The sequence below is a fragment of the Phymastichus coffea genome, unplaced genomic scaffold (genome assembly GCF_024137745.1).
Source record: "Phymastichus coffea isolate CEN01 unplaced genomic scaffold, Cenicafe_Pcof_1.1 PCOF00210, whole genome shotgun sequence".
Lineage (NCBI taxonomy): Eukaryota > Metazoa > Arthropoda > Insecta > Hymenoptera > Eulophidae > Phymastichus > Phymastichus coffea.
The window spans coordinates 148,628-168,173 of record NW_026707021.1 but is presented as its reverse complement, the minus strand read 5'-3'; the positions used below and the strand labels follow the sequence as shown (position 1 = coordinate 168,173).

Sequence of the window (19,546 nt, the reverse complement as noted above, 5' to 3'; positions counted from 1 at the left end):
ATGAAGACTGTATATGTTATACAGTCTCCATGGTACGTACCTATGGGACCGGAACCTATGAAAACTATTCATCTTAGGGTGCTCTTACATGCAGAAAGCGGACCGAGCGGCAGCGGACAGCCGATTCGAGCGGACAAAAAGAGAAAGTTTTGTCTGCTAGCGGATATTTATATAAAATTTGACGTGACTGAATTATTAATCTTATCATATTTTATAAAATATTTCAGAAAATTAAAAAAAATTGTCATTGATATTCTATCAAATCTGATAAAATGTATTAAATACTTGAATATATTTTGAAGAAAGTATTGGACTTATACGCATTGAAAATGTTACATAAAAATGGTACTTTATTTTTTTTTTCATAGCGATTTGGATATATACATAAGAAATTTTCTCATGTAAAAGTTTTCCTTAAATAGGTTCTCTGGATAATACATATCGTGAACTGGAATAATATTATTTAATTAATTCACTCTAAAATTGTTGTTAACAATTTTGTAAGATGCATCACTTGCTATAAATATTTCTTTCACTAAAGCATAAAATTGATACTGAGCTGTAAATTAACATATGTCGCATTCCAGACTATGACGATCAGCTTTTCAGGGGGAGGTTTCGGATTTTCTTGAAACTTGGTCTACATATTGCCTATATGGAAGTGTGTTTAAGTATAATCACATAATTATTATTATTTACCATTAATATCAATCATATTAATAAAACCAGGATGATGCAATTATAATCAGTAAAAATGTTATTTTTGTACTTAATTAGTTTTTTAATATGCGTAGTTTTCTCAAATTTACCACCGTTACACCTAACGATAAGTAAAATTATTATTTTGTATATGTAATGAATACATTTACTTCTATTTCATTAGTTATTTATAAAATGTAACGGGGGCGGTTATCTAAAAAAATGAGAAATTTATTTAAGAACAAGCTCCCACGATGCAGAGCAAACCGCCGCTCCGTTAAACACGTATGATTGTACGTGTATTCGCCTTTACGTCAAATGATTTTGCTTAATTGTCTTCTATTGAACGGAGTTAAACTCACCTTAAGTTACGTGCCTTGTGACACTCGATGAATTTTAAGTGTGAGCGACTTTACGCCTAATCCGCTTAATCCCCTAGATGTAATCGGATTAAAACCTAAGCCTTTTACAATTACTTAAGCTAATGGTTAAATTAAATGACGTAATCAACGAATAAATTCAACTAACTTTAATTAATAAAAAATCACTAGTCTTTGTTGGGCCGAAAGACTAACGCACGCGAATAAGATTTTACAATGAATAATGTTCGGAGAGAGAGAGAGAGGGAAAATTCGAATTTTACCGCGAACTAACGCTCGGCGCGAATACAAAAAAAATATCGCTATTATGATTGACAAAATACTAAATGTATTTTGTCACGCGATAATGAAGGAAGGTGCACCTACCCTGCGGTGCAATTACGGTGATCAGCCGTAATTGTTGAAGATACTAAATCAACTCCCGCTGCCTTCCAAATTATCAGCTGCGCTGCCTAGATCTGCCTTTATCCGCTGCAATCTGCTGCTTCCGTACCGCTGCTTGCTGCTGCAATACCGTCGTTGCACACACGCACGTAATTGTCCCAGTAAAACTTATAATCACTCGACGAAACCAGGTGCAAAACAAAATCGGCGGTATCAACACGTAAACAACTGAAGCGTAACTGCTTATTCAAAAGATCGCGCGCCCCTCTCTCTCTCTTAATAGTTCGAACTAACGCGTGAGAAGCAGAATCGCGAACGGATGATTAATTGAATCGAATACCGTTGCAAAAAATGCAACGTATATAAATGCACGGAATTTGTTTCATATTGTACACTGCGTAGCTTGGCTATATATTACAATATTTATAGGAATTTGACATTCATTAATGAAATTTTTTAATGATCAGGTAATAAACATTAAGTTTACAGATGCGATTACATTCTCTATTTCCGTGTTTGACAAGAATTGTAAAATATGTCGTGAACACTTTTCGGGTAATACATATTTCAATAGAATATCCAAGCCAACTGTTGCCGGCATAATCAAAGACAATCTTTTCAGTGCTTATTGTTTTAATGATCAGGTAATAAAAATTAAGTTTACGGATGCGATTACATTCTCTATTTCCGTGTTTGACAAGAATTGTAAAATATGTCGTGAACACTTTTCGGGTAATACACATTTCAATAGAATATCCAAGCCAACTGTTGCCGGCATAATCAAAGACAATCTTTTCAGTGCTTTTCTATGCCTTATCTTTAATAAATATCCGAGTTCAGTGAAATCACGTTTTTTCATGGATGTAACAAATGTGTTGATAGCTTGTTGCTCCGATGGAGACATAAATGGAAAAGCAGCTATCGCTCCCGTTTCTGAGAAAAAATCATAGGGGCAAACTGAGGTGGAATCAATTTTCACATGCTTCATTTTTGCCAGCTCGTCGTTTATACGCTCAATTTTTACTTCATCGTGTGAACACTTTTTAAGAAGCTTTTCAAGGACATTTAGATTGAGCTCGCTTATATAAAGTCCAGTAATTTTCATTTTAAATATATGCATCGCAATAGGTATGTACATTTCGCTGAAGCTGAATTCGTATTGATGCCACTCGAAATATTTTGATAATGAAAAGATTTGAGAAAATGGTGAGTCGCCTTCTGCATCGGTTACATTAATATCAGCGCCAGCTCCCAGCAAGTCAATCACTGCTTTATAATTCGAAAATTTGACAGCAAGATGCAGAGGTGTTCTGCCTGTTTTAAGTAAAAGAATTTAATGAAGAATTTCTGACATTCATTCATATTTATAAAAATATGAATTTCATTCATTCATATTTATAAAAATATCGCTAAAATCAAAAGAACTTGCTTACCTAATTTGTCTTGATGATCGATGTGGCAGCCTCGTTCCATTAGCATTGGAATTATTTGATAATAACTCTTGGTGAAAGACCATTTCCAAGATACTATATTGTGAATGGCATTTCTACCGAAATCATCTATCTTCGCGATACTCGGATGTTTTACAATTTTTCTTATCGGATGATTATTGCCGAACAAATATTTTAAATAACCCTCCTCTCTTATCGGATCGTATAAATTCGCATGACAGTTGTGTTTCAAAAAAAATTTTACCTCCGCGTATTCAAAATTTCTTGAACTGAGTAACATTCCAAATGGTTCTTCTCCGAAAATATTTTTAGCGTTAATACTAGTTCCAATGCTGTAAATTGTGGTAAATATTAATAACTATGAATATTTGTACATTCTCTCTAATTTTTATGTAAGATACTGATTCAACAATTATTTCTTGTAAGTTTAATCGAATTTTCCTATATAATTGCATTGGATTTCGATATTGTTTAAATTGTTGAATCTTCGGAAATATTAGAGTGCTATTTATTTTTTATCCGAACATATGCACCAATGTATAAAGATGAACCAAAGTTGAAATATGGGTTTTTTCAAATTTTGTTTTTTTCAACGTATTTACTCACAAATAACTTTAAATTTATACCTTCAAACATTAAATTTTATAAAATTTTGATATTTTAATCTAATCATGAAAGAATTCTCGCAAACCCATTATTAAATAGTGTCACATGCTAATAAAAATTATAACAATTTTATGAATTGAATTTAAAGGATAACATCTACTTTCACATACTCCTGTGATTTAATAATACATTATCATAAAAATTATGGAAATAACATTAATTTAATTTAACTTATATAAACTTATTTTTAATACCTCAAAATCTTTTCAAATAACTGAATACGTGGCGAAGCACATTTGGTCACAGCATGAAACAAAGAATTGCCATACAGATCAGTGGCATGGACATTTGCTCCATGTCTGAACAGAAGATCGATAGCTTCAACTCGTCTATCACTATGAACCCTAGAATTATGCTGGAGCACCAGGTGAAGTGGAGTCCAACCAGGAAATGTGGTGGAGTAGAAATTAAAAGGCTGATTCACATTAACATCACATTTCAAAAACTTTTTCATATCTGCTAAATTGCTTTCAATACATGCTGTGCGAAATCGTGATGTGTATTCGGTGTCAGTTGGATTTTGTTGAAATTGGTAGGCATCGAAATCTTTCATGTTACTTGGCAGCGGCTTAATGAAAGGCCATTCTGAAACAATAAATCAACCAGAAGTAGGATACTTGTTTCTGAAATTAAAAAGATTACTTTGCAACAAGAGGATTCCCCATAGTATAAAAAGATGATCCGCTTGGTACAAGCTCAAAACGATTCTTTTTCTAACGAGAGGATTCTCTTGTAATCTGAGAAATTATTGTTGTTGCAACGGAAGTAACTCTTGTTACGAAAGGAATAATTTCGAGCCAACAAAATTTTACTTGAAATAAAATAGTTTTTTGTAAAAGAGGCTAATTTTTTCCGTTTTTTATAAGCAATCGAACGTCAAAATGTGAATATTCTTCCATGTGGTTGGAAAAACAATCCAATGAGTTCCCATACCCACTTTGGCTATCGCGCGTGTTGCTCAACATTGCTTCGAGCCTCACCGCATCGCTATCCTACCTATATTTATCAATTCAACTTACGTGCACAAACGTTGTACGTGAATGTGTCGTTAAACGGCATGTTGTTCTTGGAATTGATTAGCGTAAGATCAGCTCCGCTGGCCAACAGTAGCTTCATTATAGACTGTAATACTTGTTTCTGGCTATTTCTTTCATAAGCTTGCAGTGCTAAGACATGCATAGCCGTGTATCCTGGCCAAATTGGCGAATCGAGCTTCACTTGTGCGTTAACGTTCGATTCGTTCTTCAAATAACATTTGACTTGGTCGATATCACTTTCCTTGCAAGCGATATGTAGCATCGTTATTCCCGTCTCTTGTTGTATGTGTTGTTGCAGAATAGCGTCGCGTTTAATCATGGATAAAATCAAATCGTCACATAAACAACCACGCAATGCTCTGTGAACTAGAGTCCAGCCATCGGGCCTCGCTGAGATAATATCGACGCCATATTTCAGTAGTACCTGAACGACTTCCCTGCGATTACGACGAATGGCGATATCTATGGGTCTCAATTTGTTGAAATTGGACATGAAAGTAAAAGGCTCGGTTAAATTATTTCCCTCGCGATTGACACTAACACAGTGCAAGTCATCTTCAGCTTCAGTTTCGATTGAAAAATCGATGATTGAGTCAACATCTGCTCCCAATCCGATGAACCTGTCGATGTCATTCTCACTGCTACCAAATTCCGCAGCAAAATGTAAGTAGTTCAATCCCTTGAAAGTATATTCTTCGATGTTCGGCGAAGATAATAGAATTTGGCCAATCTTTTCAGGCTCTTTAAAAGCGAGCGTTCGGTGCAGAGGAGTCACTCCATTCAAATCTTTTGCGTTGACGTTTGCTCCATGTTCCAACAAAATCCTAACCAACTCTGGCGATCCAGAAGCGGCAGCAGCGTGTAAAGGCGTCGATCCAACTGACACATGAAAATTGGGCATTTGGCTATTTCTATGCTCGAATGACGATTTAATTCTTATGTTGACATCTACTTCGTCATTTAATAATAATTTCTCGACTAACGGAAAATAATCGAATGCACATGCTATATACAGATGAGACAAATTGTCTTCATCGATGACATTGATAATTTGCGTATATTTTTCTAGGAGCAGCTGGACATTATTTACTCGTTGCAATCGATATGCAAGGTGCAAAGCCGTCCATCCGCGAGCATCCTGCACAGTTACATCGGCGCCGTATTTCAAGCAAACCTCTACTCTAGCCATGCATTTACGTTGAGCGCAGTCAGCTGTTGATTCGCTAATCGATAAATTCACCGCTAAATGTAATAATGTATACCCTGACCAGAGTGGTGAATCATTTGGCAAACGTAACAACTGGCACGATTCTACATCTTTTAAAAAATCATCCAACATAATTGAATCTTTCATTGCGCAAACAATATCTGACAGTCTTGTCTTATTGTCCGAAACTACAAGATCCCTCCACGTCGGGTTAGAAGATAAGATCAAATGTAGATCTTGTACTGTGTACCTCTCTAAGCAGATGTCGAGAGGAGTTAATCCATTTACATATTTAAATTTAATATCAGCTTCATGTTGCAATAAATATTTCGCTACTTTCGTGTCAAAGTGGGCGGCTAATGCTGACTTCATATCCTCAAAACGATCAACGTTTTCAATTTCTGTCAGAAATTCTTCTAAAACTTGTCTGTTTTGCAAAGCACAGTTTATGTAAAAAAGAGACAAATTATCAATATCAAGTTTCAAACGACTTTTCGAATTGACGATATTACGAAGCAGCATTTCCATAATTCTTTTACTGTCAATGCTTATTCTTTTGTCTAAGAGTAAATGTATTGGAGTCAATCCTTTGAAGTTTTTTTTATAAACCTTAGCTCCATGCCTTAACAATATCTCTACGGTTTCGGGTGCACAGCAAGCAACCGCAAAATGAAGCGGAGTATAACCAAGTAAAGACGAAAAATTACCGACGGCAACTTCATTCGCCGATACTCCCCTGCATAGGAAAAATTCAACAGCATTTACGTGGTTTACCATACAAGCAATGTGAAAATGAGAAATACCATTTTTATTGCAAGAATTGTCAAAAACATTATATTCAACATGCGCCGACAGTATCAAATCTATATGTTTGTTCATCACACTATAACTCGTATCCCAGCGACATTCGTATTGATAGTAATATACGTCAAAAGCCTCGTGTAAAGCAGTCAAGCCATTTTGAGTTTTGATAGTAAAATCGATTCCCGGACTCAACAATAAGACTTTGACGATCTCATTTTTACGTCCTACCGCTAGATGCAGGGCCGTGTAGCCGGTGAGTTCGGGATTGCACAATGTTATGCGATCATTCCTCGTAAACTGATAATTGATATTGTCCATTGTTCTGATGATTATTTCTAATTGTCTGTTTACCTTTAACGTGTCGAGAAATCGGTTGTATACATCATCGTTTTCAACTAGTTGTAAAACACCCCAAAATTGACATAATTTTTTATAACTTTGAAAATCTTTCCCTTCTTCGTTCTCAGCCATGGTCGACTTTTATTTGACTTTTCGTTAAATCTGATTATAATTATGTACATTTATAGGAACACTTCAATATTCTACACTATACAGGAGCACTTAATTTACCATTCAAAATTTATATAAACTGTGAAGGCGTGCGCGACTAGAGATGCGCGACACATCACATCAGCGCTTGCAACACACTGTATCAGCTATTTTACCAGCTCTGGTTTTACTATACTGTTTTACGACGAGCACTGTCATCGCTACATATATATATATATATATATACATACACACACACGCCCACACACATGCAAATGTTCTTCCCTCTCCAGCTCCACTTTTTTATCGGCATGTAGCAGATTTGCGCAAGACGCTGTAACTTTTAGGATGGGCGTGTTAACCATAGTAGGCCAAGCAACAGGGTTTGAAAAGAGTGATTTCGTGACAAAAATACTACCTGGAAACCGAGTGTGCAATCGTGTGCAGATAAGTTGAGACATCATTGGTGTTATGTTTTGGACACGCAACTCCTGTCACCCTATTTGTTATAAACATTTTAAACGAAAAAAAGGCATTTTTTTTAGTTTTTTGTTAATAACTCTGCGAATAATGTAGCGATGTTAATGATATAGGTACACAAAATGTAGGTAAAACAATTACGAACAAAACTAGACCTCGAGCGACAAAATCGGATAATTAGGAACCGAGGAAAACCCGGAAAAGTGGCGAAATTTAACATTTATTTAAAAATTCATATCTCCGTCACTTTTTATTTTGTAGGACTGAGTCTTTGCGAAAATGTAATGTTATTTATGTACTTCATGTGTGCCAAAAGCTAACGCTGTGAAGTAAATAGTTTTCATGTAATCGTAATTTCAGTTTTTCTAAGCGATATTTTTCATCATCTCTCCTTGCGACAGTGATTTTTTCATCTTAAATTTGAAAACGGTTTTAAAAAATGCAGATTCCACCCAACAAAACGTATATTCTAGTTTTTCACTTAAATTTTTGCAAGTGTGTGATAAATGCCGGGAAAGTCGACTAAAAACGGCTGAGCGCACGGAAACGTTCGAGTGGTGGGGGGAGCAGCAGCCGAGGAGAGGCACACATAGTAATAGAGGCGCGCTGCGCCCTCTTATAATTTTTCCATCTCAATATCTCTGCAACCATAAATGTTATCTTAACAATTTTTTTTTTATTTCGGATCTACTGAACTCCGGGAAATCAAATATTTATTTAGAATTCGTAAATAATAAAAGGCTAAGCATAAATTGTTGAAATTAAAAAAAAATTTAACTTAATTTTATTGGTAAAGAAATAAATGATTGTGAAAATATGCAGAGAGAAAGTATAAGAGAGAGGGAGAAATAGTATTCCATTGGAAGAGAGAAAGAGACAGAGAGAGAGAGAGAGAGACAGAGAAAGAGAGAAGGAGAGAGATAGATGAAAAGAAAAGGGAATGGGGGCTGGACCAAAATCCAGCTTCGTAAACATAATGACAACATTTATTTTGAAGAACATCGGAAAGTAATTAATTTATTGATTATTTATAAATTCTAAATAAATAATTGATTTCCCGGAGTTCAGTAGATCCGAAATAAAAAAAAATTGTTAAGATAACATTTATGGTTGCAGAGATATTGAGATGGAAAAATTATAAGAGGGCGTAGCGCGCCTCTATTACTTGTGCCTCTCTTCGGCTGCTGTTCCCCCCACCACTCGAACGTTTCCGTGCGCTCAGCCGTTTTTAGTCGACTTTCCCGGCATTTATCACACACTTGCAAAAATTTAAGTGAAAAACTAGAATATACGTTTTGTTGGGTGGAATCTGCATTTTTTAAAACCGTTTTCAAATTTAAGATGAAAAAATCACTGTCGCAAGGAGAGATGATGAAAAATATCGCTTAGAAAAACTGAAATTACGATTACATGAAAACTATTTACTTCACAGCGTTAGCTTTTGGCACACATGAAGTACATAAATAACATTACATTTTCGCAAAGACTCAGTCCTACAAAATAAAAAGTGACGGAGATATGAATTTTTAAATAAATGTTAAATTTCGCCACTTTTCCGGGTTTTCCTCGGTTCCTAATTATCCGATTTTGTCGCTCGAGGTCTAGTTTTGTTCGTAATTGTTTTACCTACATTTTGTGTACCTATATCATTAACATCGCTACATTATTCGCAGAGTTATTAACAAAAAACTAAAAAAAATGCCTTTTTTTCGTTTAAAATGTTTATAACAAATAGGGTGACAGGAGTTGCGTGTCCAAAACATAACACCAATGATGTCTCAACTTATCTGCACACGATTGCACACTCGGTTTCCAGGTAGTATTTTTGTCATGAAAAAATCCCTGTTGCTTGGCCTATAGAGGTAGTAAGGACAGACTGCTGATTCCACCACCCCCAGATCAGCCCAAGAAAATAAGCAAAAAAAAAAATAATTTTCAATAGAGTCAAATTTGCTCGGTTCAGCTGTTGGCCAAATAATTTTCTGGCATTACGTTTTCCAATAAAAAAATATCAAAGTGTTTTTTTTACGCAAATGTTAAACAATATATCTCGTCGAAATAACAATATTTGTTCAATCCTACGATCTTAAAAAATTGTTCACTATCACGAGAAATTTGCCCCGTTATATTACCTTTGAAAAGTACATTATTTTACATAAAGAAATTTGAATAATATTACCGTTTAAAGTTTGCGTAAAAAATAAACACTTTTATATTTTTTTGTGTGGAAAATGTAACGCAAGTAAATTATTTGGCTAAGATAGGTGAACCGAGCAAATTTGACCCTATTGAACATTAGGTTTTTTTTTATTTTGAGTATTTACCGGGACTGATCTAGGAGTCACGCTGATTCCAGGTTATGGAATCATCCGGGAGAGTGAGAGAGATAGCGACAAACAGTAGGAAGCTCCTGTCTCTTTCTAGTCGACGCTTATTGGACCGATGCGAAAACAGCCCGACACAAATAACATTTTATAAAAAAAAATGATCACATCTCACGTATGTCTGATTGTACTTCTCGAAAAAATAATTATTTGTTATTGTACCATTATCTTTCTCATAAAAAATAAAAAATATCGTTATCGATAATTCACCTCCTATTTATTCACATAAAAGACATAATTAAGCTAAAATAAATTCACAGAAAAATTGTACCTTCTGTAGTCTAAATTGTACCATCAGTACAATTCTATAAATTTGTTTCTAAAAGAAATAATAGGACAATTATAAAGCTCTACGCTTGCGCAAAGTGCATTTCCGGATGACATCCTTGTAAGTTGTAACAATTAGTGGTAATTTGTAATTGTCCTATTATTTCTTTTAGAAACAAATTTATAGAATTGTACTGATGGTATAACTTAGACTACAGAAGGTACAATTTTTCTGTGAATTTATTTTTGCTTAATTATGTCTTTTATGTGAATAAATAGGAGGTGAATTTTCGATAACGATATTTTTTATTTTTTATGAGAAAGATAATGGTACAATAACAAATAATTATTTTTTTGAGAAGTACAATTAGACATATGTGAAATGTGATCATTTTTTTTATAAAATGTTATTTGTGTCGGGCTGTTTTCGCATCGGTCTTATTGGTCTTATTAGGCCCCGGTCACATAGGTACATACGGATGCGGACGGATCCGGACGCGAATCGCAACTCTAGTAACATCACTAAAAATATCTAGTTCGATTATTTAATACCAACACTACCGGTAGTGAGCAAAAAAATTTCAAAGTACAGTATATTTAATTTAATTTACAGCACAATCATGAATTGGAAACGAACTAAACAGTATGATAAAAGCAAAAACTTTTTGAATCATATTGAAAAAGGAAAAAAATTGAAATTTCGAAAATTAGTCTGAAGATTATTTAACAATACTGAATTAAGACTGCGCTCGGTTATTCCGTCTTATAAATATTGTTTTCTATCTTGATAAGTCTGAATAGAACTAAGCTGTAAAAATTTAACATTTTTGAGTATCTTTAATTATCTTATATAAACTTAATAAAATTTTACGATCTCATTATGTCATAAGATTGAGAATGCATTTATCTCGTCATGCAATCTATATTTCAGTTCATTACACTATATCATTATTAGATCGCTTCGTTGCTTAAAAAAGCTATCTAAATTTACATAATATTGTTGTCCAAACTTTTCAAATGATTGTAATAATTATCTTGAACCATCCATAAAAACTTACATAGTTTAATTAAAAGCCATAACAAAAATGAAAATTTCAACGTTGTCGAATGAAATTGTATAGATAACGAATGGCATAGTAGTTTCGAGATGTAGCCACTGATAAGTTAATCAAGTATTTATATGACTTCGTGATTCTCTTTTTTTAAAAAGCATCTCCTGCGTTGAGTGATGGAAGTCACAAACGTTTTTCTTCAAAGAAAACCAAATAATATAAAATGTTAATTTATTGTTATAAAATGCATTTGTTTAATCATGAATTCATTTATAAGTTGACGGCAAAACCAGGTGTGTTGATTTAACACACTTAAGTAAGTGGAATTCCTGTCCCAAAAATTCACTTCGGAGTATACATTAACGTCCATGCACGTATAATGTGTTGGATTAATTTTGTGCGTGTAATACTTCCTTTTTACACACTTATTGATTTCTATTCGTTTAAAACGTGTTAAATCGGAACAAATTCGAAATAGTGATTTTTATTAGCGAATATGAATTTCATTCCGAAATTATTATTTCACAATATATTTGCCGTACTAAAAATAAATCCCGTGAAAATTTCACGTATAAATACACGGTTTTACACATTACGAGTACATACATTGAATAGACGAATTTGAATTTCACGGGACTTTTTTCAATAGCGTACAATTACTCACCAATGATGATTATGCTACTCCATCTCCATTTTTCCAATGAAAAATGAGCCGTCGGACAGCCATGTTATGTTGCCATGCATAATACGCTGATTCAAGATAGAAGAACTGATTCAGTCGTTTGGGTGAAGAATTTCTATTTTCATTGATTTATCTGCTTGAGTCACATTTAGTCTCTTTTGAAAAAAAATTTTCTTGTGAGGTGGAAAGTTCAGCGAATGATTCATTACCAGCTGTACTTCAAACTTGAAAAGGTAAAATATTATAATTAATGCATAAATAAACAGTTATATAAAAACATTTTAACAGTATTGAAAAATATGCCTCACGGATAAACCGCAGATTGGATCGAAACTGTTGCTTTTCATCCCCTTATAAAAGAAATCAGTATTATATTCATTGCTTCAACCTTGCTTTCAGTACAGCTATTTGAATCAAAACACATATACCTAGCGAGGCAATAAACCGCTTTCATTTAATACGTCTACGCTGTATTACCATAATGAAATAAACGTCAACGACTCTCAAGGATTGCAACTTTGCGAAGCATTAAGTGAATTTTTGCAGTATTTTACATTGCAATATTGATTTATAATTCTGTTACAATTTTTAAAATTGATAGTTTAAAAAATAATGAATTACTTGGCAGTTAATATATATAGGAATACGCGTTTTCTCATCCCTCAGACATGCCCCTTTTTGCCTGTAAGTTAAAGCCTATTAACATTGTAAGAATAATAAAACAGTAAATGGTATCCTTGGAAAAGTTAGACAAATGTAATGGCTTGATTATATTAAATATGGGATAAATGTGTGATACCAAAGAAAAATTATTCTGCAAATAATTATGAAGATTTTAAGAAATGAAAGAGTACTGTTCAAATTAATTTTATGTTAAAATTAATTGTTTTGGAAAGGATGAACTTATATACTTACTTGTGTTTATGCGGACACTAGCAAAAATAATTATTTCTATTATAGAAGAAATTTGGAATTATTACAACTGTTATTTATAAAATAAGTGTACGAATTATTATGATATGACAAACACAGGAAGAATAGGTTGATTATGTATTGATATGATATTGTATACTTTGAGAAGTTTGACATAATTTTTAATAGAACAGTTACAGGTAATTTGCATGTCAAAAATACTTTATGACGCGACTACTTAAAATTTTTGAAAATTTGCGATTCTAAAATTTTACAGGTTTTTAGTTCGCAGCTAATTAACACATATTTAAAAATTATTATTCATTAAAATTAATATTTCCGATACTTTAAATGTGTACGTGAATTAAGGTCATAGTCACTCTATGCAATGAACGGTATTTTTCTTATGATTTTGAAATGACAGATTTACTTTTACAAACAGTAGATATCTTTTTTTATGATGAATGTCTGTGAATATTTAACTCGTGGATATACTTCTTGTTTTTAGTTTATTATTATTGAATAAAAAATTATATTTTTGTCAAATATTACAGACTTATACTTTACATTGCACAATGCTGTATGGTCAGCTATATAGATTGCTGTGATACAACAATATTTTAGGTCCTTCGTTTATTATTAATTAATATATTTAAATAATTACCTTACATTTTATATTTAATTATGAAATACATGAACAAACTCAATTACAGTAATATTTTACCATTTGAAATATTAATGATGCTCAACAATTACTATATAAATATGTAATGTGTTGTTTCTTTTACACTACTTTTTCTTTTGGGAATCAATAACTTTATGAGGTTTCACTGTAAAAACAAGTTTTATTTATTTATTTACAAATATTTACAAACAACTTAGCCTAATGTATACGCTTACCTGTAAAAACAAGAAACGACATTAAAAGCTATTAATCCAAAATGTTATATATTGAAATTTTATTAACACGTGGCTTTTCTCTACTCTCTAGCTTAGTCTCTTCTTGTTTTTCGAACATGCCCGATACAGTCTACGAAAAGAGTTTTTGAGGGAATCGAAGTACAGTCTGTGAAAGGAATACACGTAATACTAGAATGTATTTCTTTTACAAATATTCAAAACTATTTATAGCCCAATAAATATTAAAAGGTTGAGTCACAATACGAATAATAATTTTTAAATAAATAAATAGCTACAGCTTTTTTATAACGAGGTCGAGAACAGTCATTTTACTAATATTATAGTTTCTATTCTATGAGTAAATTGAATCATACGTATACGTTGATAATATTAATTTGTTCATTGATGACAATAAACTTTTTCAAAATTATTTATAACTTTTCATTCTATAACTATTGTCGATTATGGAATTAGGTTTACATCAATCCTATTAATCCGAAGAAGTTGATCGTTACCATAATTCTTGATTCATTACCTATACAAGGGTATCCAATCTTGAAAGTGCAGATTAGAAAATCATAAAAAGCATCAATATTTTCTGAGCAGTAACTCTTGCTTTTAACAAGAAAATGGAATCGCACCGAAATAATTGCTGGCAGTGCAGTTTTAATCATTGGCGCTTTATGAAATATCATTTTCCTTTAGATTCTCGCTGATTTTTTCTACTTCTTTCGATTCATTAATAATCGTTAGAGCAAGAAACCGTGCTATCAATAATGAATTAGTAAAATGAGAACTTACCTTAGCATTGCTGCTATTTTGTCAGCTTTTGTAAGTAAACATTTTGGAATTGATTGACTCGTACTTTTCGTTATGAAGTATAATAATTTTTCAATTCGAAAGTACTCGTTCGATGTGAATTCAAGCCGAAATTCAAAAAACAAATAGACGAGTGTCTCAAAAAATTTAAATTGACCGAAGGTAGGATATGAAGTCTTGTTTCATAATATCTCAAAGAAAGCAGCATGTTTTCAAATTATTAAATGAATTCTGTATTGTTTAGAAACATTCAAGTTGGCTGCGTTTGAAGATCTTAAAGTGAAATACTCTATTGCGTATGTGATGAAGAAAGGTGATCGAGTGAGTCTTAACGAAGTTATGCGAATTCTAACATAGTTCTTTGATATTATCAAATAACTAACTCCAACTGATTTTTTTGCATCAAGATGACGGAGGGTAAATTGTCGGTTGATAATGAAATGAAATTCGTTTCAAAGTATATGTCGAGAAAAGTTAATGATTCCCTCCAAGAAAAATTTACTGATTGTGTAATCGTAGGTAAATGTTTGATTGCTAGGTATATATAATCAAAACTTTATTTTAGGTATGAAACAAATGCTGATTTTTATATAAAAAACGATATACTGCTGGTAGAACCTGTAAAGAATTGGTTGACAAAAGAACTTGACATAAAAACAGGAATTACGCGATAGAATTTTCGTCAAAAAAAACTTGTGTATGAAATAAGTAATTCGGATATTGCCGAGTGCGGAAATGCGGCTAATGAAGAAACCGGTGAATACGAAATAATTAATAGCATTTTACAAGTGTCTACAATAACGAACATCACGTTACAATTGTTAATATATTAAGTTAATGTATCATGTCACTATATTTTCTTCCATTTTAATGCATTACGGCTAAAAAATATTATAGAAGAAAATCGGCATTCATTGTGTCATCAAGAATAAATAAGCAAACAGAGAACTTTAGCAAAATTTGAATATGTCAAACGAATAATTAATTATGAAATTGAAGTACATTTTTATATGGGTTTACTTATGTATATAATTTGTAGTGCAGATGTAATTCAAAAATTCCTCAAAACAATAAACAAGATTTATTTATAGATTGCAATAAAAACTATACAGCCTTCAACAATCACTGAAGTTGTAACAAAGTAAATTACGCTAATTCTACTTAAATGTATTAATAAGTGATTGAACTGCATCATTGGAAAAATTAACAGTTATCTATTAAAACCAAGTAACATTAAAACTTAAATTATTAGCTTTATTCCATATAATTTATTTAGCTAGTTAACTACTGACCATCGATTAAAATTATATTTAATTATGAAAATTCCTCATCTTCGTAATATAAATTCAAGTGTTCTACATTCGTAACGTAATACACTAATTGGAATACGTTTTTATAACGCGACTCATTCAACACCTGATTTGAAAAATTAGATTACTTGGAAAGCATACAAATGATTAATACAAATATCGTCACTACTTTCACAGAAAACATCAATATGTAATTGCTAATTTTTATCGATGACCTAAACTTTTCTAGAAAATTATATAAAATTACGTATACATGAAAATATTACTGAGATAATGCCAACAATGCATAATTGCAATCATTTCCGCATTATTATGCACTTTAAGTTTCCTTTAAATTCGCTGTGATTTTGAGATTCCGCTCAGTAATGTAAAACCGTTGACACGACAAACTGTATTATAGGAAAGATATAGAAAAAAATGAAGATTTATTTTTGTGTTGATGTTATTTTATTCGCTTTCGTAAGGATAATTTGTTCATTAAAAATGAAACAATAGTATCGTGATAATTTTGACGTAATGATTCAAAGGTACTCGTTCAAAGTGAAACCGAGCCCGATTGGAGAACGCAACTGGAAGATTGTCGAAAAGAACTGGAAGTGGTCGAAGGTAACTGTGCAATAATTTCTTTCTGTAAAATCTTAAACAAAACAATAAATTTACAATTATCAAATAATTCGCATGTTTTATTATTTAGATCCATTCGCGACACCTGATTTCGACGATCCTAAAACGAAATGTTTGTTGGCGTGCTATTTGAAGAAAAGCGATCGCGTGAGTTGTTGCGTGAAATTAAGAATACCATTTTTCATTTAAAACACATATACCAACTAAAAATTTTTGAGTGTACAGTTAATAGAAGGTAAAGTATCAGCCGATACAGAAGTGGCATTAATTCTGAAATACATGCCGGATAAATTTGAATTGGATTATCTCAAAGGAATAGCGGATGAATGCGCGAATAAAGGTAAATACGGAGATGTAAACTATTGTACGAAAAGTAAAAAGTTACGTAGTTTTTGATGAAGTATTCCATTCTGAGTATTCCATTCATATTATATGTTTATTTTAGCCAACGAAGAAAAAGACGACTGTGCCGTAGCTGGTGCTTTATTCAAGTGCTTTTACAAAAAATTTAGACCTCCCAGCACCTAAGCTAGACAAATGATTGAACATTAAGAATAGTGATGTTGGCTGACAATATAAGGAGCTTCATAATTCTTCTATTTTATATTAATTTGTAGAACGCTGAATAAATTTGTTTGCAACACAAGCCATTCTTAGACATTATTGCTTGTAACTGTCAGCGTTCAACTTACACGGTGTAAAATGGCTGTTTCCTATTCAAGCATCTCAATTTTTCATTCAGTTCATTATCAAGGCAAGTTTACGCTGAAAAGTATGAACTTTTTGAATGCACCACTGAACCAATGGCGTCCCAATCATCCAAGGCTTCGATTCACGGCATTATCTGCGTAATGGTGTAACATTAATCATTCGAAATAATAATGAAGTGATAATCAATATCTACGTTTTTAATGCAGTATACCCAGCGAATATAATTAAAAACCTATCTCCGACTTTGACACGCTTATCGCAATTTTTTAATTACTGCAAGTACGATTTTACAAGCAAAGATTCGCAGCGATTAGACAAAATAGACTTTTGTTCGACTATGCATTACCAGTGTGGTGCTCTAAATTAAGTAATTCAAGTCTGATGGAAAATTGCTGGAATAATTTTAATCATATTTCTTTTATAATATCTTATAAGCTGCTACTGCTGACAAGTACCCTGTGACTGAATAAGCAAATAGAATAAAATTAGCTGCATCCTCTCGTGGCTGTGATAATATGCCACATGAACAAACCTTTAAGAATGCAAGTGAAAAGCTTTCGAAAGCTTAAAAATTTATTCGTATCTGACAATCAAATGACCAAATGCAAAATTAATGATCGCGTGTGATGAGCAATTCCGTTGATATCAAGATTTTTAATTTTAATTTGATTTCAGAACATACACAAACAATGATGAAAAATTGGTTGGTTCGTAGTAATTAGTTATTTCTAACTTTAAGATTGGATAATTGTTACATTTTATTGCTTGCAGAGATACCGGAAATCCATGATTATTTCATACAGAAAAAAATACAACAGAAAATAAATCTCTCCTGTTTTGCTATTCATAAAATAATTGTCATAATAACTTACTTTTATTCATTATTGTTTAGTCTAGAAGGATTGTTCTAGTTGATGAATAGAAGAGCGGTAGTCTTCAAAGACTCGAAATAAAAATAAATATTGATAGAATTATTTAATATTAAAAAAAATATAATATATAAAGTTATCAAATGAAATACTGAAGTCTCTGTTGAGCCTGGATAAAAAATATATGAACAATTATGATAATAATTAACTTTTCTTTCTTTAAATTTATTATGATTGTTGGTGGTAAAGTAGCCGAGGAAAAAGATCTATTACTTTATTTTAAAAATTTTTAAAGGAAAACAAACATATTATTACACAAAACAAAGCAGAGATTACGGATTATGCGAAAAAAGGTAAATACACTATAATTTTTTTCAATGACTAAAAATAAATTGTCAGTAAGTATAGTGACTTATTATTTTCTGTTTTTTATATACTTTAACATATGAATGTGCAGCTAACGAAGAAAAAAATGAATGTGAATTTATTTGTAGCTACTTATTGTGTGGATTGAATACCACTATTTAAATCAAAGAAACAGGAGTAACTTAGGATCGAAATTCATATAAATGTGTAGTTCTAAATTGATGTGCACTATTTCTTTGTAATATTCTTTACTCTTAATTAATTATAACAACTGTTATATAAATAAAAAGCAAGCTATTAATGTATTTGAGTATTTTAAATATAAAACTGAACGCTAGATGCATTAACTTCAAATGTAAAAATGTAATAATTGAAAGTATTGATCTACTTTATATTTTCATGTAAATAGCTTCGGACTCTTCTATACATACTTCTCTAGAGATACATATAATAGGTAATTATTGTTCTAAGATTCGGCCTCGCATAAGAATCATAAAAGCGAGAAAACAATGTATAGTACATTTGGACACTAGTACGAGAAAGTGATTTCAGCCTCGAGTAGCCGTGCGCGTCCGAGCGAAGCGAGGGTGAAAAGGTCACACGAGACTGAAATCACTTTATCTAACTTTATACGTGCTTGAGACGAGATTTTCAGCATGCTCGATTCCTCGAGTGTACGTAAATTCGAGTTCTTGCGTACCGAGTGCCGATAAAATATTCTGTTGCGGTCAACGTCGACTTTTCTTATAAGTAATAAATTTAAAAAGATTTTGACGAATAATTAAAAATTGTTTCGTGGTATTTTTGCCACAACAGTTTTCCAATTGATTAATTTCAATTCAAATAAAAACCAACATTTTCAGAAAATATTGATTTTTCCGTATAAAACTATTCTAGCTATACTAGGCGCCTGCCTGCTACATACAATACTAGCATGAATGTATAAGCGGACGTGCATTGGAAAAATACTGAACTAAAATCATCGGTCCCTTTTTGATCCACATTTAATAATTGAATATCTCGTTAGGTTCATTGTGAGTGTGAATCTCGAAT

General features: G+C 32.2%; 2 protein-coding genes across 2 annotated transcripts; one reads left to right on the top strand and one right to left on the bottom strand.

Annotated features, from left to right (window-relative positions):
• Nucleotides 1-1,978: 1,978 nt before the first annotated feature.
• LOC131674065 (serine/threonine-protein phosphatase 6 regulatory ankyrin repeat subunit A-like) lies at nt 1,979-7,109 on the bottom strand. Its single transcript, XM_058952547.1, has 4 exons — nt 4,600-7,109; nt 3,775-4,165; nt 2,897-3,246; nt 1,979-2,777 (listed from the first exon to the last, which is right to left on the bottom strand). The coding sequence occupies exons 1-4, from the start codon at nt 7,097-7,099 to the stop codon at nt 2,104-2,106; spliced, it is 3,915 nt and encodes a 1,304-aa protein (XP_058808530.1). The 5' UTR covers nt 7,100-7,109; the 3' UTR covers nt 1,979-2,103.
• Nucleotides 7,110-16,284: 9,175 nt separating this feature from the next.
• Nucleotides 16,285-18,209, top strand: LOC131674069 (uncharacterized). The gene is made up of 5 exons (XM_058952552.1): nt 16,285-16,382; nt 16,451-16,529; nt 16,618-16,694; nt 16,773-16,887; nt 16,993-18,209. The coding sequence occupies exons 1-5, from the start codon at nt 16,341-16,343 to the stop codon at nt 17,073-17,075; spliced, it is 396 nt and encodes a 131-aa protein (XP_058808535.1). The 5' UTR covers nt 16,285-16,340; the 3' UTR covers nt 17,076-18,209.
• The last annotated feature ends 1,337 nt before the right edge of the window (nt 18,210-19,546 follow it).